The 22,541-nt window shown below is 41.7% G+C and overlaps 1 protein-coding gene across 1 annotated transcript in view; it reads right to left on the reverse strand.

Moving 5' to 3' along the window:
* Nucleotides 1-22,541, reverse strand: part of COL22A1 (collagen type XXII alpha 1 chain) — a 297,857-nt gene that overhangs the window by 35,065 nt on the left and 240,251 nt on the right. Inside the window, exons 41-45 of the mRNA XM_032760938.2 lie at nt 13,375-13,428; nt 11,645-11,698; nt 7,327-7,380; nt 2,891-2,944; nt 444-497 (exon numbers count right to left, since the gene is read on the reverse strand). Coding sequence (XP_032616829.1) covers nt 444-497; nt 2,891-2,944; nt 7,327-7,380; nt 11,645-11,698; nt 13,375-13,428 — 270 coding nt within the window. The remainder of the gene's footprint in view (nt 1-443; nt 498-2,890; nt 2,945-7,326; nt 7,381-11,644; nt 11,699-13,374; nt 13,429-22,541) is intronic.

Here is a 22,541-nt window from a genome sequence, read left to right on the forward strand (position 1 = left end):
CAATCCCACAATGTCTGGAGCTAGCAGGTGCCACTTAGATTTTACTAGGTATCCTGTTCTCACCAGATATCAGATTTCTCCTCCAGGCCATGCTCATCTACTTCAGCTTCCTCTATTATATCAATAGGATTGAGGCTACAGGGGGCAGTAAACCAAAATGTGGAGCAGGGACAGGAGCTCTGGGCTCAGGTTCAGATTCTGTCACCAGCCCATCATGTGACTTTGGGGCCATGATTTCACCTCCCTGAGGCCCAGGTTTCTTCTGCTTTAAAATAGGGACAGCAGTGTTTACCGTGCAGGGTTGTCGGAGGATGTAAATGAAATAATGCATAGAAAATGCCTATCTTCAAGCCTGGTTCAAAATAGCTCCTCACACAAAGTAGTTGTTATTGATATGTAATAGATTTGGCATGTGATATAATAGGAAGTTTAGAGTCCTTTACCGGCTCTCCAGGGGGACCTGGCTTTCCATCTCTGCCCTCTTTGCCTTCTTCTCCCTGCAAGAGAAACTCAAATTGGTTATCAGGTCAAAGAATATTTGAGGGGATGGAAAGACAAAGGCAGTTTCAGCATGTCTTTCTGCCCAGCTTCCAGCAGTTGCATTCACAGTTGGCCACTAAGGCAGCGTCTCAACAGACAGAATTGTTCTGATTTCCTGGTTTCTTTCTCAACACCAAGATTCTGGCTGTGGATCTCTGACTTGCAGTATCTGGCACATAGTGGGAAAGCAATACATTTTGCAATAGCGTTATTATTATTATTGCTATTGACCTAAAGAAGCCTCTCCTGGGCATTTTCATGAAGTCAAGTTTAGAACATGAGGGCCTGGTGTCTGGGCCTCTTGGGTGAGCACAGTGATGGGTGAGGGGGGAATATGGATGCCAGTGATGATAATGAGGATGTTCAATAACATGCAGGAAGGTACTCAGCATGGTTCACCATTGAGCACAGGAGGGGCTCAGTGAATGGCAGCAAGGAGCACGTTTGGGTCACAGAAAGGCTATAAGCATTGTTCACTTCTGTCCTTGAAGTGGAAACAGATTGATAAAGAAACAGAGAACAAAGCTGGGGTCATTCACAAGGTGCCAGGGAAGTAACAGGGCCCAGTATTTGGCTTCAGCCTAAGGACAACAGTGAGCAGAGGGAAGTAACATGATCAGATTTCCATTGGAAGGAAAGAAAGGAGGAGGGAGGAAGGAGGGAAGGAGGGAGAAATGGATATTCTTAAGAAAATAGCATAATCATATGTAAGGTTGCATCTCTCTTCTCTGGTACTCTAGAACTTTGATAAGGGGTTAACACAAAATCCAAATTGGAATTTCCTCTCCTTAGCTTTACCATTGCTAAAATTAAATCAGTACATATCTCCTAGCTGCTATGACATCCTAGTCTCCAGAGTTGCAGTTCATACCAACATCCCAGCATGTCACTTCAGATCCGTGTGCCCTGGAGAGGTTACTTAACCTCCAGGCTGCAGTTACAGACAGGACTGTCAGTGATGCCCAGGAAATGCCTTCTTGATCAATGGCAGTACATATCAGATATTGCAGCAGAAAGAGCTCTAAGAAGCGATTCATTCATCCACATGTTTCTTTTGTCAATATTTGCTGTGTGCTCACTATGTGTGGGGACTCAAGGCTAAACAAAAGCAGATGTAGTTCCAGCTCACGCAGAACCTACAGCACAGAATATAACCCCATGATTAATTACTAGGCATGCTTCAATGTTATGTCCTCAGATCTAACAAACAGAGTTGTTTGTTGAATGAGTGATTTAACCAGACCAATGAATAATGGAGAATTAATCAATCCATTACACCAATAGAAATGCAATCACCAGATGAGATAAGCACTCCGAAGAAAAGGAAGAGCGAACCTCTCCTAGCCTGGTGGGGAGCAGGGAAGGAAGTGATGGCTGGGATGGGATGGGGAAGATCGAAGGCATCTACTAGCTAAAGAAGGGAAGAGGCATCCCAGCAGCCTGGGAAGGGGTGTAGAGTGTGACAGGAGAGCATTCAGTGCATTCTGGGAATCAAAAAAAAATCCAGTGTGGCTGGAACAAAAGAAGGCGCAGGGGAGAGCGGGGTTGGGGGACTGTAGACAGTAAGTGCTACAGCAGCAGGCAGAGGCCAAAGAGCCACAGAAGAATTCACTCTCAGTGCAGAAGGCAGTGCGTGGCCTTTGTGGAGGAATTTATTACAAATGCCTTGAACAGCTTGACTCTAATGAGAAGGATATTAAATTGAAAAGTTCAGGACAACATCTTTGGAAAGCAATTTTGCAGTATGTATCAAGAACCTTAGATGTTTCTCTACTCTGGCAAGCCAATCACATTTTGGAGGATCATCATAAAGAAATTTTTAAAATGCTACCATACAAAATTGTCCATGGTAGTTGCTTTTTAAAATAATTGTAAAGTTTATGAGGCAACTGAGAAATGATCATATATATTATGGTGCATCCATTGTATATATTAAATGTAAAGTTTATGAACATTTAACACTAATATGGGAAATGGAAAATGTTTATATTATCACAAATAGTTAATTAACACAGTTATATGTGTGTGTGGGTTTTAACAATATAAACATATATATACATGTACACCTACATATATATTTAGAAAGAGAAAAATTACTATTTAAACAAATAAGAAACAACCAATATATGCCTAAAAGAAGCCCAAGATTAAGACTGATTCTACCCAAATTTTAGTTGGCTTCGACTGATAAACAAGTTAATGATTATTTTATTTCTAATTTTCTACAACACTCAAAATTCTAGTGGCCAGGCCTTGTTTTGACAGTGGAATATATTTTTGTTTCTTTGATTTTATAAAGAGAAACTAGGTTGTTTTTGTTTGTTTGTTTATTTTTATAAAAGCCACTTACTGGGATTCCGGGTAATCCAGATGGGCCTTGGGGGCCAGGAGGGCCTTCTTTCCCCTAAAAGATCCAAGACATAAAAACACCATGAAACCTTTGCTGGCTTTTCTGGAAGTAAATGACTTCACACGGAACTGCATTCATGGGTTGGGGGAGTGAGTGTTTGGTGGGAAACAAGGGGTGCTTCTGTATCAGCCTCATGGCTTTCTGGGCTGTTTCCCCCAAGGCAGTGAGGTTCCCTGGGGCTGAGCATAGTCACCCCTGTTGGTACACACACTGGGGCTCATTCTGGCCATATTATTAATACATAGGCTCAGGGAAAACTGAATATTGGAATGCCAGTAGGAAGAAACTATTGGGGTTCTAGTATCCACAAGACCTGAGTCCAGATCCAACTCTGTATTTGTCCCCAGACTTCCTGAAATTCACATTCTCTACCCATACAGCACATACCTCAGGACCTTGAGGTGTTGTGCATACAGGACTGTACACAAGTGGGGAGCTGACCAGAGCATGCATAGAGGATGGTTCATTATTTTCATCATTTTTTCCAGAGCCTCCTATATGTTTTACCAATAATTGCTTTACTATCTCTTTCCTTGTATTTGAAAAATTGTTTTACCAAATTTCATTAATTAATATTTTATTTCCCATTTTATTCATCAAAGACTTACATAAGTATCAACCAGGGCTTATAAATCAGCATTATCTAATCAGTGCCCTAATTCCTATCATGGTGAGTATTATCATATCACCCTGTGTCTTTACCATCAGTATTTGGAGATGACAAATTTATAATCTCCTACTAGTGTTTATTGGGAGAAAAGACACGGGTGCCAGGTTTTACATTCTAATTCACATGCCACACAAAGTGAGGTATTCTTAAGATTTAGGCAATGCACAATAATAACCAGGATAAAACAAAACATTCAACCCTCCCCACATCACAACACCTAAAAACACATAAGAAAATTAAGTGGATATTTTTGTTCAACCCAAGACAAAGATGGAGTTATTATTAGAGATTTTTAATTATTGATAATGGAGCTTCCTGGGTTCCTTCCTGGATGTTTATTTTTCAAATTCCGTAGTGTAGAAACACCAGTGATCTTGGACTGCAGTCAGCAAACTCCAGGCCACTGCCAAATTTGTTAAATGAAGTTTTATCAGAACACAGTCACACCCATTGGTTTGCATGTTGTCTATGGCTGATTTTGCATTAAATGTTTGCTAATCGGTTCTTTATGGAAAAAGTTTGCCAAGTACTATATTAGACCATTCTCTTTAAACTCAGGTGAGGAAGGCATGGTCCCATAATAAGAATGTGGCACATCCAGGAAAGAACTCTACCTCTGACTCCCTGTTCAGTCCTCTTGCCATCACCAGACTTTTATTTATTTAGAAACCAATTCCATTGGCAGAGAGGCTGAAACTTAAAACATGGTAGACTCTTAACCAACTTCCACTTGACCAACCCCCATTATAAACCAGCCTCCCCATCCTCTCCAAAAACCCATGCCTGGTCACAACACTACAGTACACTCTTGTCTGCAGTACACCCTTGCTTTACTGTTCCTACCGGATGAGTTGAAGGCTTGCAAGGAGTCGGTATGCTTGTTCCTAAGCCTGTTTGCATCAATTATTTGCTATGAAAGTCATACAATTTAATTGTTGATTAAACAATCCAGTAAAATTTAGGTGGAAAAAATTATACACTTTTTATGAAAGTTAAGTTAGGGTTTTGAAGACACTGATCAAAAGTGAGTCATTCACCACTCACCATCTAAATCGATATAGCTATAAGATACCTACAAAAGGTTAGGGAAAAAAAATCCTAACAATCTAGAACTCTACATTCATATTTTTACACATATGTTGTCATATTTTCAAACCACTTTTCAAAAAAGTAACAAAAACTGATCAGTGGATGTTCTTTTTACATGACTGATGACAAAGGACTCCATTCATTACCAAAAATCAAAGTAAAGGGCTTTATTTTGTGTCAAAAAGCCTGCCAAACAGTTTGTCTTTTAATTCAAAATATAACAGAACTAAGGTTTGTATGTATCTTTTTATTATAATTTTGCCCCCATTTAACTTTTAAAAAATACTTCTATTGGCTGGGCACCGTGGCTCATGCCTGTAATCCTAGCACTTTGGGAGGCCAAGGCAGGAGGATCACTTCAGATCAAGAGTTCAAGATCAGCCTGGCCCACATGGTGAAACCCCGTCTCTATTAAAAATACAAAAATTAGTTGGAAACCGCTTGAACCCAGCAGATGGAGGTTGCAGTGAGCCAAGATCGTGCCACTGCACTCCAGCCTTGGCAACAAGAGTGAGACTGTCTCAAAAAAAAAAAAAAGAAAAAAAATTACTTCTATTTTGTAACTACCAGTGCTCACTGGACAAAGAAAACTTCCACTATATTCTGGTTTGATGGTTATGGCAAAGTTTCAGCACCACGGACAGCTTCAAGTGCTACCATAGCTTGAGGAGTGGTCCCATGATAGAATCAAAGTCTTATTTAGTACAGTTTAATTCCTAAGAATGTGGTAGTTTTATATCCTAGATCCACATCTTTTTTTTTTCCTTTTTTTGAGACAGAGCCTTGTTCTGTTGCCCAGGCTGGAGTGCAGTGGAGCAATCTCGGCTTACTGCAACCTCCGCCTCCCGGGTTCAAGCAATTCTCCTGCCTCACTTTCCCGAGTAGCTGGGACTACAGGCACATGTCACCACGCCCAGCTAATTTTTTGTATTTTTAGTAGAGACAGCATTTCACTGTGTTAGCCAGGATGGTCTCGATCTCCTGACCTGGTGATCTGCCCCCCTCGGTCTCCCAAAGTGCTGTGATTACAGGCGTGAACCACCTGGATCCACATCTTATTCTCTTCAGGCAAACAATCCATTAGTTTTTATCAGGGAAATCATTTGCGTATGGAGTCTCACTCTGTCGCCCAGGCTGGAGTGCAGTGGTGCGATCTCAGTTCCCTGCAGTCTCTGCCTCTCAGGTTCAAGCGATTCTCCTGCTTCAGCCTCCCAAGTAGGTGGGATTACAGGCATATGCCACTGTGCGAGACTAATTTTTGTATTTTTAGTAGAGGGGTTTCATCATGTTGCCTAGGCTAGTCTGAAACTCCTGACCTCAGGTGATCTCCCCACCTTGGCCTCCCAAAACCCTGGAATTACAGGCATGAGCCACTGTGCGTGGCCCAGTATATTTTATATTTTATTCAACCTGGGACTTCTAGATGGGTGGCTTCAAAAGGATTAACCAGATGAGGATCCTAAACAGTAACATGTGGCTATGATTTTTCAGACTCAACATCCCTCTGGCTGCCTGGACCACCCACATGGTGGGTCAATGTGGAATACCAGAAGGAGTACTGAACTGAGAAATCTCAAATTGACTTAACTCCCAACTTGGACACTAATTTCCTGTATGACTTTGACCAAGTGACATAACCCCATGGGACTCTGATCTCCTCCTTTGACATGGAAGAAGTCTTATTAAGTAATAATGCCCTTTGCACATGCCCTTTGCACAGAACTCCAGAGATATCAGGGTAGGGCTGGCCTGCTTGCTAGCTGGCCTTGGAATATGATGGTGAGATTCCTGTGGCCTAGGGATTGTGCCTGGCTCTGACGTTCCCTCACTGTGTGACCCTGAACTGGCCATTTCACTTCTCCAATCCCCACTTTCCTTATTTATAAATGGGGGTAATGATTCATGGCCTTTCTAACTTACAGGGCTAAAGTCAGAGGAGCTGTCACATGAGATAAGGAATATTTATGTACCATATATTCATTTACATGCCATGCATGTATTGGCTACTAACATAATACCTACTAAAGTGTGGTTCACCCTTTATGGCATTGAAACCAAGAGCAGTTCTGGCAGCTCCAAGAAATGAAATCTGAATTTCGAGCTAAAAGCCTTCAGTTCAAATGCAACTCCACTGGTTGTGGTTTGGGATCCTGGACTAGTGACTTCTTTTTATTCCACTCTCCTCTTTTGAACAGTTGGGATAACAATAGCTGCCTCTTGTCTGACATTCCCCTGGTGCACACCATAGTCCTAGGTGAGTTAGTGCTGCGCCTTTCCACTTCCCTGCACCTGCTCAAAATAGAAACCACGCTGACAAGTAATTGAGATATGGGGCCTAAATCTAGGACTTATTTGCACTGATGGTTGTAAACTGAATTCTGGAATCACAGATTTTCATATCATTTCAACCAAACCTTTACTTTAGCAGCAAAGTAACCAGGGGTCCAACAGAAAGCAAACCCTCCTGCAGTTTCATTGCAAGACTTGTAGTGAACAGAAACTCAAAAATATGTGAGCCACAGGAGGAACACATGACCAGAGCAGGATTGGTAAACACTTGGGGTTCCAGAATGCTAAAGATAGACTAAAAACAGATCCCATTCCTTGAGGAACTTACAGGTGACCCTTGGAATCCTGGTGGTCCAGCAGCTCCCGCAATTCCATCTGCCCCCTAAAAAAGACAAGGCAGAAAGCTAGTTTCTTGTGCATCTAGACAGAGGTCATTAGCACCCTCTGCTTTGAATACAAAGCAATTGATATGGTTGGTTATTTGTCCCTCCAAATCTCATGTTGAAATGTGATTCCCAATATTGTAGGTGGGCCCTGGTGGGAGGTGACTGAATCATGGGGACAGATCTCTCATGAATGGTTTAGCACAATCCCCTTGGTGATAAGTGAGTCCCCACTCAGTTCATGCAAGATCTGGTTGTTTAAAAGTCTAGGACCTCCCCAACCCTACTCTCTGGCTTCTGCTCTTGCCACGTGACACACCTGGCCTTCCTCTATGATGGCAAGTTCCCTGAGGTCTCATCAGAAGTCAAGCAGATGCCAGTACTATGCTTGTACAGTCTACAGAACTGAGCCAATAAAACCTCTTTTCTTCATAAATTATTCAACCTCAGGTATTTCTTTGTAGCAATGTAAGAACATCCTAATATAGCAACACACAGATCTTACATTCTGTGCCCCTTCCTAGCTTCCTGAACCATAAATATTTCAAGCGTGCTTCTGCCTCTTCATCAAGCTGAGCTATTCTCTGGGAATACAAGATATTCAAAGAACAGCATCCACATTTTAGGAAGGGCCAATGCATTAGCCAGGCAGTCACCCATTTGAAAACAGTAAATGAACTCACTTCAGGATGGGCATTTTCAGCTATTATCAGGGAACATTTCAGGACAAAAAGTAATAAATGGACAACTAGATTTATCTTCCAGGAGATTAGGAGGGCAATTGCTGTGTCAACTCAAGGGTGAAGAAATGCACAGATGGATGAATGGAAGAAGACCTCTATGCAGCTGAGCAAGCAGCTCAAAGTGAGCTCCAGGCATACTTTTGCTGGGGACTCTTGCATATGCTGCTTCTTCCCCCTACATTCTAGTCCCCCACATATGCACAGGCCTCATACCTTCCCATCCTGCAGGTCTTAGCTCAGATATCAGCTTCTCAGTGAAAGGTTTTCTGCCTAGCAGACCCAAAATTGAAAGACCTACCCTTCATCATCCCTGCCCTGGGGAGGTTCCTTTTCTGTCTACCTTCCTCCATAGCATCCGCAAACATCTGACATGTTAGTGTTTATTGATTTCTTATTTGTTTAGTGTTTCTCATTGGAACACTAAATTTAGTTCCTCATTGGAACTAAAACAGTACCTGGGATATAGTAAATAATCAATATTCTTGAATAAATGAGTGAATTAGAAGTTGAACTGACTGGGTTATGAAGGCAGCAGTTCTTTAGACAAATTCACACATGTGCCTCTTACTAGCTTTGATTGAGTCATGTAACATCTCTAAGCTTTAGTTTCCTTCACAGTGAAAGGCTGGAAATTGCAGATGCCATTAGGAAGGGGAGGAGTAATGCGGCAATGCTTACAAGGTGCCAGGCACAGAAGAGAGGGTATTGGTTAGGAGTGCAGCCTCTTAGAGTCAGAGTTCCTGAGCCCATATCCCATTTCTCCACTGAACAGCTGTATAAGCCTAGGAAAGTTACTTGACCCCTCTGTATTTCAGTTCATTTGTAAAATGAAGGAAAAGAACAGCACCTATTTTATGTGGGTTGTTGAGAGAATGGAATTCATGACACATAAGGAGTTAGCACCAGAGAAATGCTAAGGGCTGTCCAATAGGGACCTTCCATGCATATAAGTGTCTATTGTCCACCCCAAGACAAGGAATCCTGCAGACATTAACGAAATATAAAAGCATAAATAAGCAAGTTCCCACAGTACTCTATTGATGTCTTTCCAGCAGCCTTTACTTAATTGTTGCATACTTTTATCGAGTGCCTAAATTGTACTAGGTACGAGCCAAATTTTAGAGATATAAAAATGACTACATCATGGTCTTGGACCTCAAGGAAATTTGATATAGCTGTAGAAGACCTATCTTATTTTCCATGTATGACAAACTTTTGGGGCAGGGTGCAATTGGATTTGTCTCTACCGCTTCTACTAGGTAGGGACCCAGTAAATGTACATGAAATAAAGGGATAGTGATAATATTTTAACAAGTAGCCTAAGGTTCATGCTTTAATTAAATATCTAGTCCAAAGCTAATATAACAAATCTAGATTTTTCTGCATAACTTTGACAAAAAGCTTCCGGCATCCTAGAGTCTGGAATCTTGCCAAGTTGGAAAAAAATTCCCTACTGCATATGGGGATGGGGTAAGGGTTTTATCTGGGATAAGGATGCTGACTGAGCACCAGAAAATAAACACTAAAAGAAAGAGCTTTGTCAGCTCGCTACCCATATCCCTGTGTATTTTCAACAGGGCCTGACAATTAATAAGCACTTGAAAACAAGCAACAACAAAGAGCAAAACTAAAACAACGCACACATGACCAGAAAGGTTAATTTTCTGCCGTGGAGTTGCTTCTGCATGATTGGCTGCTGAACCTAAACAGGCAGCTGCCTCAGCATCCATTCTCACAGGCTATTCACAGTACAAGGCACGACACAAAATAGAAGCTCAATAAACATCTGCCAAGTGAATTGAAAGCATTAATCAGCTGGAGACAGACAAGCTGGCTTCTGATTGTGATTGTTTCTGGGCCTCTGAAACATCATCTAGCATGAGAATAATAAGCCAGGAGTCATTTCCTAAGCAGTCATAGAGTTCTAACTTATTGCAGTTTCCAGTGAGAACAGATCAGGGTTTTGGTTTCATTGGGAACATGTTATGGGGTTTGAAACTACCAGGGTGGAGTGGGGATGAGGCTGTAATCCATTATTCATTTTCTGAGACCCTCAGCTGTGAAGGCGCACAGTGTCACTAAGGAAGCTAATGTCTTCATAATATAAAATTATTCATGAATAAACTATTTTTTAAGTAAAATTAGTTACCTCTCAAATGCCCCTCTTTGCTTAACACTAACACCTCTTCCTACTACTAATTGTATCAGCATCATTATCAGTTTCTCTTTTTGCTGACTGTCAGATGCTACAAAATCCAATAATATGCAAACACAGTGCAAAGCAATTACTAAGTGAAATTATAAAACTTGAAAGAATTGTAGAATTTTGTGAAGTTAAACGATAGCAAACTGATAAATTCCCTACAATATCCTTCACAAATGTGCACATGGCAGAGTTGGGCCAGGTAAGATGTGAGGCTGAGAAATTAAAAATAATATTAACATCAAAGGCACTTGGGAGGAAAATGTGTTGAATATTAAAGACTTAAAGTAGGCTTTCTGGGAAACTGAATAGTGCTTTTGTAGATAATTTACCTTTCTGTGAGCTTGCTCTAAAAGTCAACATGAAGTGTAAGATGCCATATCACGCTTTCATCTGATTTTATTGAAAATATACACTTAAAACAACTTAATTTATTCTACTAATTAACACACAGTTACAACTAGAAGTCGCGTTGTTTAAAAAGATGACAAAGCAAGCTTAATTTCATATATTTTAAATTTATACTCCTAACTGAACCTCTTTTCACTATACTTTCAAACAGGGTATTTCCTATTTGAAGGGGGATCCTTTTCAGTGGTCTTTCAGTCATTCCAGAAATCCTCTCCTTGCAAGGTCTGAGACAAGGGTCTCATGTGGAACCCACGGGAAATCTCAGAGGACTGGTGCTGGGCTTGGCAGGAACACTAATTTCCAGTGCCTGTTGCCATGGCTACCCGTGATGGATATGTGGGCTGCAACAGCAGTGGACTCTGATCAGAGGAGGAACATGACTAATCTATGGGCAGCCTACACTGAAGGGAGAGGGAAATGGTGAGGAGGGCACCAGTCAATGTCAAGGCTACAGCTACTGTAAAAGCAGAGAGAACATTTGCTCAGGGGGCCCAGTGGAGATCATTGAGATAATATCAAGACAGGCTCCCCATAACATCGGGAAAGCTGCTTACAATTTCTCATTTTCTACCTTCTTTGCTTGACATCATAACCTTGAAATACTAGCTGCCTACCCACCACAGCTCAATTTGAAAAAAGAAGAAGTAAGTCTGTCTGTCTTTGCCAATGTCCCCCAGTCCCAACATCACTCTAATTGCATGGTCCATCAAGCCTACTCTAGACCCACTGCACTTTCCCCCACATGCCTGTGGGACTTGCATTTTTAGGTCAACTCTGTCACCATTTGGGTATTGGCCCATCCCTTAAAATGAGAGACATGCTCAGTGTCATACCATGTCTGGTGAGTACAGATGTGCATTCAAATGTCAAGGCCAAAAGAGGAGGGGATTAAAGATGATTACTTACTGGTGGCCCAGGGTTCCCTGGGGGCCCCATGAAACCTGGAACTCCAGGATGACCCTAGGAAAACACAAGATGCAATTCTTTAAAATGACTCGAAAAATACTTTTTACTTTGTGCAAATATCAAATTTCAGGAATTAATACAGAATCCACTTTCCAACTCTACTAACAATTTTGCTTAAAGACACTGACAATAAAAGGGACCTCTTTTTATATATCTCAATAATACCTGACAACATTTATAAAAACAAACATGTCCTGAAAGTGGATTTGCTTCAAAATAATGTGTGGGCAGGGGGTGTGGAGAAATGGTTGAGGATATAAATGAAAACAAGAGGGGCCATAATAATTGAAAGCTGTTGTGGTTAAGTGCAGGGTACATAAAGGTTCATTTTATTACAGTCTTTATTCTTTAGATATGCTTGAAGTGTTTCATAATAAAAACATAAAAAACAAATGCACACAAACACAATGTACACAAAGGAAATGGTTAGGTTAACTGAATTACGGCCTCCATATTCTGGCAATATTACAGTTATTTTAAGCAAGAGATTTGTTTCTCCATGTGTAGAGGAGTCTATTGCATATTATAGAATGAGCTGAAAAAGTTATAGAACAAAGCTTGGAATCTAACACTTAGTCTTGTACAACAATGTTATGAAACCAAACAAACCACCAAGAAAGAAATGATTTCTCTGCCCTCCACCTCCAAGCCTTACCACTGAAACCACAGGCTACACCATTCAATGTAGAGTATATTGCCTTTGATAAGTCATTCTTATAAGAATAATCCAAACACATTTTGTTTTTCCAAATACAGAAGAGATTTTAGCCAAGGAGCTCATTCAGACTTTGAGCACAGCTCTCATCTCACTGCCTGTGGGTTACTCGTTCATGTCCCTCATGCCCTCACTGAACTGCAAGCCCAGTGAGGTCAGGAGTTTGTCCACGAGTCATTCCAGATCTCAGAGCCAGGTGCAGTGCCTGGCATGGAATTGGCTGACAATGAGCACTGGCTGTGAGACGCAGAAGAGAGGCAGAAGTAAAGGGGAGGGCAGTTGGGAGAGGAGAGAAAAGAGAACAGGGGAAAGGATGACAGCAGCAAAGCAGAAGGATAATAATCATTTCCATTGGCAGGAAGGCTGGTAGAATTGGACTGGGCAGAAATCAGCTGATTGTGCTGGACAGAGGATGATAGGGAGGCCATGCTCAGATCCACAGAGAGAGCAGTGAGCCCTCATTGGTCCCATCCTATAGCACGTTAGGAGCAGTGGTCCAGCAGGCCTGGACGTGCACTGATCAGAGCATGGAGTGTCTGTGAAGCATTTCAGCTAGCAGCAAGAGAGTCAGGCAACAGTTACTTGAGATGATGGGAGGGAAGAAGGGGGAATTTTATAATGAATGACCATTTCAGTGAAAAAAAAAAAGTAAAGGTAGAATAGTACAAAAAGAAAGAAAAGAGAAGGAAGAAAGGAAAGGAGAGGAGAGGGGAGGAGAGGAGAGGAGAAGAGAGGAGAGGAAAGGAAGGGAGGGCAGGCTTCTCCAATAATTGAGGGAGAGAGGGCACCTAGAGTGAACCAGAGATACCAAGATGAAAACCATAAAAATGAGATTTTTAAAAATCCTGCCACAGGCAAAGAAGAGACAAGGAATGACATTGTACAATGGAAGCCACCTGGGAGAAACAGTGCTCCTTCCTCAGGGTGAATGGTTCCTTATAAAGTAAATTTTTACCTGATCACCTTTCTGTCCAACCTCACCATCTGCACCACGTTCTCCTTGACTTCCCTTGAAAGGAAAAAAAAGAAAAGAAAGATGTCACTGGAAATTTTAATAGGGAAACAAAAAGCATTTTCATGCATTCATTCATCCATTCATTAATTCCCCAAAAATCTCTTATCAAGTTCTTGTGGTAGCTCAGGCACGGTGGCAGCAGATAGATAGAAACAGGGCCTGGTTGAGGATATGTGATAAAATGGCTTAACTGGGATTTAGGGTATGGGGTTGGAGAGGGGGCAGCAGGAAAGCGGCCAGGGAGGCAGGCAGGGCTCATTTGTTTGAAAGCCTTGCATGTCAACATCTGATTTTAGATTTAGTTGTAGGCACTGGAAACCATTAAAAGGATGTGAAATTGTCCTAGGTTCTAGCTGTGGGTGTAGTGTGGGATAGGCTAGTGGTCCAGGCTATAGAGAAAAGGGCCAGTTAAAAACAAGTGGTGTTCCAGGAGTGGCAGGAAAAGAGGCAGAATAAACCTAGGGTCTGCAGGCCTTGCAGAATAGGTGTGAGGGTGAGGGAGATGGAGAAATTTAGTTGGTGGCCGGCAGGAGCAGCAGCACCATACGGGAAGCTTTGGAAGAATTTATCCATACATAAGTTCCTTGCTCCCTCCCTTACTACTTGTGAGACTTTGAGGAGCCACTTCACTAAAACTGCTCGAGTTGTTCGTTTGTTTTGTAACCTACAAGAACAAGAAAATAATGATGCCTACCCTGTGAAAATATTAGAGAATAAAATAACAAATGGGAAACACTTAGCATAGAGCCCAGAACACAGTAAGAGCTCAATAAATCTTAGTTATAATTATCTTAGTTATAATTATTATTATCTTCATTATTTTGCCACTTGCTGTGTGTCATTGGACAAGATACTTAAACTCTGTCTTCTTACTTCTAAAATGAGAATAATAAAATAGTATCTGTCATGGGGTTACTGTGAGAGTTAAATGACCTAAAATACACAAAGTGCTTAGACTTATGACAGGTTGTGTGTTAGCTCTCAAAAAACATTAGCTATCATCATTCTCATTGTCAGTATCACCATGATGATCATCATGATCGTTATCATCACCATCACCATCATTATTATTCCATAACCATCATCACCATAATCACTATCATAATCACGATTACCATCAACATCAGCACCACCAGAGCTATTATCATCACTGTCACCATCAGCATCATCATCCTCATCTTCACCATCATCATCATTGTCTATATCATAATGATCAACAGCACCACGACTATTGTCATCACCATCATCCTCATCATCATCATTGTCATCATCATTATTGCCATTGTCATCATCATCATCGTCATCAAGATGCTCAAAATACACAACCTACCAAAAATACTTTTCACAGACCACCCAAGAAAGTAACGTCCAAAGATTCCAATTCTTTAACTATTATCTACCTTAGCTCTGCCTTTATTGTGTTAATAAGTGTGTTTCAGCAAAATGTTTTTAAAACAAAAACATTTCAATTCCTTTAAAAGAATGTATTATGCAGTAAATAGGTTTGTGGCAGTAGGTCAATCTTATTTGTGGTTCTATGCCTGTCACCCCTTAACTTTGCATTCTTAAGCATATCATGTCCACTCTCTGGTCTCAGTTTGCTCATCTAGTAAATAAAGGATGAGGGGCAGGTCCACCTAGGAGGGTCCTTCCGGGGGTCCAGTGCCCCACAATTCTCTCATGGAAACATCAAGTCCTGCCCTCTTTCAATCCAGACTGTTCTACCACCTCAGCAGACCACTGATGACAGTGACTACCTAATAATCCCCCCTCTCTCCCTGTGATACATTGGGAGGGTTAGGTGAGCTCATATCTGTGAAGTGCTAAATACCATTGTTTAGAAGAGAAAAAAAATGGAGTCAGAGAGAAAGAGCATTTCTTCTGACATTTTTCCACGTAATTATTTTTACTGTTTCTAAATCTAAATAAAGCCATCACACCCTCTGTAGATCATGTTGTAATCAATGAAAAGAAGTGACATAGAATAGCCCACTGCTTCCTTAACATTTAGGACAATTGCCTTAAAAGTAAATGGCTTCCTTTCAAATTCCAGTCCTCAGTCTGGGTTTAGACTAGTTTCAACACTCATGTTGCAACAATGAAAATGTCAGCAGCTCAAGGATCTCCACAGTTGTCCCTGTCTCCTACTCCAACGTAGTCAGGGATCAAAGTAAACACACCCACTCCCAAGCCTGACTCACTTCCTTCCAGAGAAGGGCGCTGACATTTACAGAGCCCCGACTCTTCCAGGAACTCTGCCAAGGCTTCCCACATGATATCCCATTACATATATTTCCTTGTTTATATCCTGAACGGATGCAAAAATATTTAATATGTCTTTATTCTCTTATTGAGCCAGTAAGTCTACTCTATGAGGTAGGGCTTATTATCAGAGTGTTAGATAATAAATCTGAAGACCAGACTGGTTCAGTCATTCACCTGAGCTCACACAGCTTATAGAAAGCAAGGTCTGGAATCTAATCCAGATCCATTTGTCTGATGATCAAATATCCAAGCCGGTTTTCTCTGCCCATATTACTTTTCCAGCTATTTTCCTAGACCATGATGCCTTATCCAACAGGTTTCAAGACGTCAAGTGCACTGCATTTATAGTCAGAAAGACTGACTGACCGTGCTGAGCATGGGCCAAACACCTTTCTATACACTGGATATATAACAATCAACGAAACAGATAAAAACCCTGTGCGCTGGGAATTAATATTCCAGGGAGATGACCAGTTCATTATTTTGCTAGTTTAGTCTTCTTCAGAAGAGGTTTATTAAAGTGTCATTTCAAGGGCTTAATTCCCCCTGTTGAAAATAAGGAAAGAAACTTTGCCCCATTTGGTTTACTGAAAACACTTACTTTTGAAAACTTGTTATTGTGAGTTTTTTTTTGAGGGGGGGTTTCTTTGAAAGGTATGCAAATACTTTTAAAAGCTAAATGAGACTTTTGCTAGCTTTGTGACCCAGGAACCCAGGAATGTCTTTCTCAAGGACCTAGGAACCATCTCTTTGAAATAGAATCAGCAAAGAAGATAGCATTCCTATCTATCTCCCAGTTCTTGTGAAACAGTAGAAGCCCAACTTCAGCAGATGCCTGGCTCCAAGTTGCAAATCTATTTCCTGCCATGAAGATGTGAGAAGTTTACCTTTGCTTTGAATAAGGTCAATTAGTTAACACAGACATACAGATGGCCACCGCAATTACCAGGTGAATCTAGGAAGGACATGTGGTGTCATTAAATCCTCTCACTTGAGGACTAGTTATTGCTTATCTTGACAACAAGTATGTGATAGGTGGTTGTATCCGCTTGGCAATCTAAAAGAGTAAGATTTCTTTCTGTCTTTGCAATGTCTTAGCATATTGTCTGTAATGCAAATCACATTCTAGTTTAATGCTATTCAATAATAAAATTGTTTTCTTTCTCTTATACCTTCGTGGAAAACCTCTCTGAGTTGGGAGATTTTGTTTTTAATTACATTTTTTCCAGAACCATGATGTGCTAAGCACATGATAAAACAATCATTTGGAAGGTACATTCATACCAGGAATTGCTCTAAGAGTGCTGTCCTTCATGAATACGCTGAACAGGCAATTTTCTCAAAAGGTTTTCAAACTGTTGAGGGCAGGGACTAAACTTTCCCAAGTTAGTAACTCTCTACTACTCTCAGAACAAACCCTTCTCCTAAACTTTTGCATGCTGTTGTCCTGTTTGGAAAACATTTCTCCACCGATAGCTGGTAAACTCCTAACTAACCCTCTAATGCAACTAAAATCCTGCCTCCTCCAGGTGGCAACTAAAATCCTACCTCCTCCAGGTGGCCTTCACGGTTAACCCTTGTTCCATGGTGTTAGTTTTCTTCCAGTCGTTTACTCTTCTACTGACAATTTGTTGTGGTTGTTGTTAACTCAAATGAAGCAAGTATTATGAGGACCGCTCGTAGTTACATGTATTAAATGCTTCCTACCTGCTGTGATTTGTAAATTTCCCCTTGTTCAGTTCTCACATTCTCATTATGAGACAGGTTGTACAGTTCTTTTTCAGATGAGGGACCCAAGGTACCGATGAGGGACCCAAGGTTCAGATAAATAAATGCCCAAGTCCTATAATTAGCAAGGAAAATTCACTCAGCTAATAAGAGGTAGAGCGGGTTGGGGACCACTGGCTTCCAAAGCCCAGGCCTGTGCCCACAGCCCTTGTTGGCTTCCTGCCTCGATCAGATGTTCCTAAGTGTTCACTGCAAGCTTGTGGGTCTTTCTTCTCTGTCACAGCATCAGGCTATGAAAGGAATGGCCCATATCTGACCTCTCTCTATCCCTCCTGACTTGAAAGGAAACTGTTAAGGTGATGCTTGGTGAGAATCTTTCAGAACTGTGGCAGTTATGGATGGAAAGAATTTTCTGCTCTGGGAAAGAACATGGAGTAAGTGGCACTGGCTTATTTTCTGGGCAGGATGGGAATCCCAAGGCTTTTTCGGGTAGTGCCAATGGCAGCAGGTATTATCTCTGCCTCCTCGGAGTCATCCAAACCCTCTAGATAAGGACTTTTGCTCATTGGGTGTCTCTGGGTCCATGCCAGGCCCCCTTTAGGTCCTATTACTGGTTGGTGAACAGGCTATAAGGAGGAAATAAAAACGCTTTTTGTAGGGGACAGAATACTCATCATTTCCAACCCAGACAAGGCATTTACATCTGACTCTGTAGAATACATGCTCCCAGGGTCATTGCTGTGGTTACCATCTTGTTGCTTCTTCCTCCTTTACACGGATCATAATCACAACTACAGCAACAATCTCCAGACCCTACATCTTAAAGTCAGTGTTTTATGCGAGTTCAAAGTCCTAGAATGGAGCTCTGTAGTTGACCGTATGGCATGAACCTCCTCATGCCGGCCACTGAAGACAGCAGCTGCAAATCTGTAAGATAAATCTTGGGGAAGCTGCTTCCCTGATGCTGCATTGCAACTGCAAACAAAGGAACCAAACCCTCTTGGCAGTGCATGAGACCAATGAATGCCCAGAGCCTTTGGTTATGAAAGGATGCTGACAATGATTGTAAGTACTCCATCAGGGGTAGCATTTTCAGTTTACATACTCATCTTCACATTCCCAAGTCTAGTGGAGATACTGTTTGATAAATGAAGTCGAACAGAGAGGAAATGAAACAGTCTTTCTATTTTCTGGAAAGTGGTGTGGAGTAAATGACAAGCACAGAGGCTGGCTTGGGTTTGAAGCCAAGAACCACAATAGACTGAGTCCTTGGAGGACACATTTAACCCTTCTGTGATGCATTTTCTCAACAGTAAGTGGTGATAAGGGGCAGCTATTGCAGACAGGAGCATTAGCAGATATAGTGTAGACTAAAGCATTGCACCCCATTAGGAGCTGTCCTGGGTGCTGGTGTTGGTATCAGCTCTTACTAAGGAGTATGACAAGACAATAACTACTTGGGGTACTGAACTTGGACTAGTAGGGGTCAACCCCAGTTACACCACCCGCTAGTTTTGTAGCTGTGGCATTTAATCTTGTTAAACCTTAGTTTCCTCATCTGTAAAGTGAAACAACAGCTCTGCCTCCTAGCATCATGCTGACCATTGCAGGAGATAGTAACCTGCTCCTTGGAACACTGAGCACTCTGCCCAACGCAACCGCCTGGGGCTCATCATGCAGGGTTAGACCACATGCCCCAAGGACTTCTCGTGGTTGGAGTGACCATCAGCTCCTAAATGGAGCAAGAAGAACCCCTGTCTTTCAGATGCAGCACTAATTGTTGTTCTTTTTTTCTGAATGGAAGCTTTCTATTCTCAAAATATTTAAAGGAACAAACCCTCCGTTGAAGCAAATTATAAGGGAACAAAAGCAGGGCCATTACTGAAAACATCAGCACTGCAAGCAGGCTTGGGCTGAAGGAGAAAACAGTCCATACTTAATGGAGCTAACTCCTTATCTGTTTAATTGATATGCTTTTACTTCTTTGAATAAAGACAATTCTGGCCAGGTGCGGTGGCTCACGCTTGTAATCCCAGCACTTTGGGAGGCCAAGGCAGGCAGATCAAGAGGTCAGGAGTTTGAGACCAGCCTGATCAACATGGTGAAACCCCGTCTCTACTAAAAATACAAAAATTAGCTGGATGTGGTGGCATGCACCTGTAGTCCCAGCTAGTCAGAGGGCTGAGGCAGGAGAATCGCTTGAACCTGGGAGGTGGAAGTTGCAGTGAGCTGAGATTGTACTGCTGCACTCCAGCCTGGACAACAGAGCAAGACTCTATCTCAAAAAAAAAAAAAGTTGACAGCAAAGGTTACTTAAGGATCAGGTAAAATTTGAAATTAAAGGGCAAGAAGCTTGGTCTCAGCTGGCGATCCCAGAAAGAGAAGGTCATGTCTAGTAAGGAGCTCCAACATTTGAAGACGCTGCATATTCCTGATGCCTTTCAATCTAACACTGCCCTGGGCAAATCTCTTGTTCTATCTGCACTGAGATCTGATATCTATAACTCCTGATGCAAGAGTCTTGCCTCTGTCAAAACCCTCTAAATCTTCACAGTCCATGGGTCGCGATCGCTAGACGTCTTAACCTGCCAGCTAGGGTCTGGGAGACCTGGGTGTTTTCCATCCTGATACACCACAAGGCTGGTGCTGTCGTCACAACATAGAATTGTTGGTTTTTTGCTTGCTTTTTACCAGTCATGATAACAGTGCCAACACCCTTTTCCAGGACTGGGCCTAGGGTAGGGAAAGCGAATCACTCACCTTGGGTACTGAATACCTCTTGCTGAGAAGCCAAGAGAAATAATATCCCTATGCAATATAGATAGATAGATAGATAGATAGATAGATAGATAGATAGATAGATAGATAGATAGATAGATAGATAGATAGATAGATAGATAGATAGATAGATAGATAGATAGATTGCATAGGTATATTATTTTATTTTATTTTATTTTTAATTTCTTTTTTCTTGAGACAGGGTCTCACTCTGTCACCCAGGCTGGAGTGCAGTGACACGATCTTCACTCACTACAACCTCTGTCTCCCGGATTCAAGCAATTCTTATGCCTCAGCCTCCTGAGTAGCTGGGATTACAGGTAATGCTACCACACCTGGCTAATTTCTGTTTTTAGTAGAAACGAGGTTTCACCATGTTGGCCAAGTAGCTGGGATTACAGATGTGCACAACCATCCCTGGCTAATTTTTGTATTTTTAGTAGAGATGGGGTTCCACCATGTTGGCCAGGCTGGTCTTGAACTCCTGTCCTCATGTGATCTGTCTGCCTCAGTCTTCCAAAGTGCTGGGATTACAGGTGGTAGCCACTGAGCTTGACCCCTATGCAGTATTTTTAAAAGTCAGAATCAATCTAAGATAACTAAAGATGATTGAAATATCAAAATGTAAATGAACACAGGCATCTGACACTGCTGGAATTTGGCAGAAGTGAGTTAGGTAGGTCATTCAAGAGGAGGGTTGGGTCGTGTCTTTATTTTAAATTTTGATATTTTGTTCCTCATGAAATGATTGCATTACTTTTAAATTTTATAAAATATTGCATTAAAGTATTATTTATCTAGGTTGCTGAGGATTTTGGCTTCTTAAATTTTATTCCCAAATCCTCACCCTAAATATGCGGCTGCCACCACTGTGACCACAAGGGCTAAAAAAGCTAATGTCAAATGAGCACTTACAATTCAGAAATAAAAATAAAATCCTAGGCCCCCTAACCAACTGTACACACCCCCTCTTGGCCAAGGAGACCCAGAAAATCCTTAAAAACTGAGTTCCCAGCCTGACCACCATCTCTGGACCAGTTTTGGCCAACTCACAGAGCATGTGTAGTCAAAGCTTTCATGTCTTCTGCTTTACCTTTTGATGTCAGAGGTTTCAAAACTTTAAAAACTCCACCCTTGGATCATGCTAATGCTGCCATTTTTGAACACATGACCCATTATGAGGCATGAAATTCAACTTCCCACGCACATGTTTCTCCTTCCATAAAGTTTCATGACTTCTCCTATAGCTTTTAAAATACATTCATTTGGCCAGCCTGCTCAGCATACATTCCTGCTGCTTTTACCCTTCCCTTGAGGCATTTGCTCTTGGTTTCTGCTGGAGGCTATGCTTCCCAGCCTGCGGGATGGACAGCCTGCAAGTGCAATCCTATGTGAGAAATAAAGATATCCTTTCCAAGTCTGTGGACGTGAGACAGGATAGGTAGTTAAGGAAGTAATCATGTTCTCGGGATGCAGCAACCGTGGTGACAGTAAGTTCAAGCAACACAGTAAGCCTCAGCATTCACATTATAATTGAGCTCATCCACGCAAAGCTATCTTCAGTAGGGACTTTCCCCTCTAGACAGCATGTGCACTTTGATTTTGCCCATCCTCAAACTGACACTTTGCTCATTATAATGGTAAAAAACATAATCCTGGGTGGAGATTTAAGATGCTAATGAGACATGTGACGTACGAACAAACATGTACAGCTACTGCACATGTACACCCAGAGGACCACTCAGAACATGCTTATGAGTAACGCCTCTTCCCACCTCCTTATGAATAATCATGTAACGTTCCCATATAGGGAGTCTCCCTAGTGCTGGTCTTTGCTATCTCATCCTTACGAGCAGCCCACCCTGAATCCTCTCTCTCTCAGGCGTACTGTCTATTCTGCCCTAACCTTCAAAGTATTCTTTTTCTTTTGCAATAAATTACTCGATGTTGCATCTCCTTTGCTGTGTGTCTCCTGTTTAAATTCTTTTCAACCAAGGAGACAACAACCAAGGTATCACAACAGCCACACTTTGTCATTCTTCAGTTGAAACAATGTACCAGGCACTGATGGGAACATTTTACCTGCAGTTGGCACAGTAATAAGCCTATAGGGTCATAGTTTTCACAGTCCCTAGTTAACTTTAGGAAACAAAAGGCCAGAGAGGTTAAGAAACTATTCCAAGGTCACACAGCTGAGATGGAATTCTAACCTCAAGGACTGACTTCTGAGCTTTCTCTCCTAGTGACAATTTTATGCCACCTCTTCTATCAGATGAGGCACGCTATGTCCAGCCAGGCCTCAGGAAGAGACACAGGGACACATTTGGCCCTGAGTG

The sequence above is a fragment of the Hylobates moloch genome, unplaced genomic scaffold (genome assembly GCF_009828535.3).
Source record: "Hylobates moloch isolate HMO894 unplaced genomic scaffold, HMol_V3 SCAFFOLD_9, whole genome shotgun sequence".
Classification (NCBI taxonomy): domain Eukaryota; kingdom Metazoa; phylum Chordata; class Mammalia; order Primates; family Hylobatidae; genus Hylobates; species Hylobates moloch.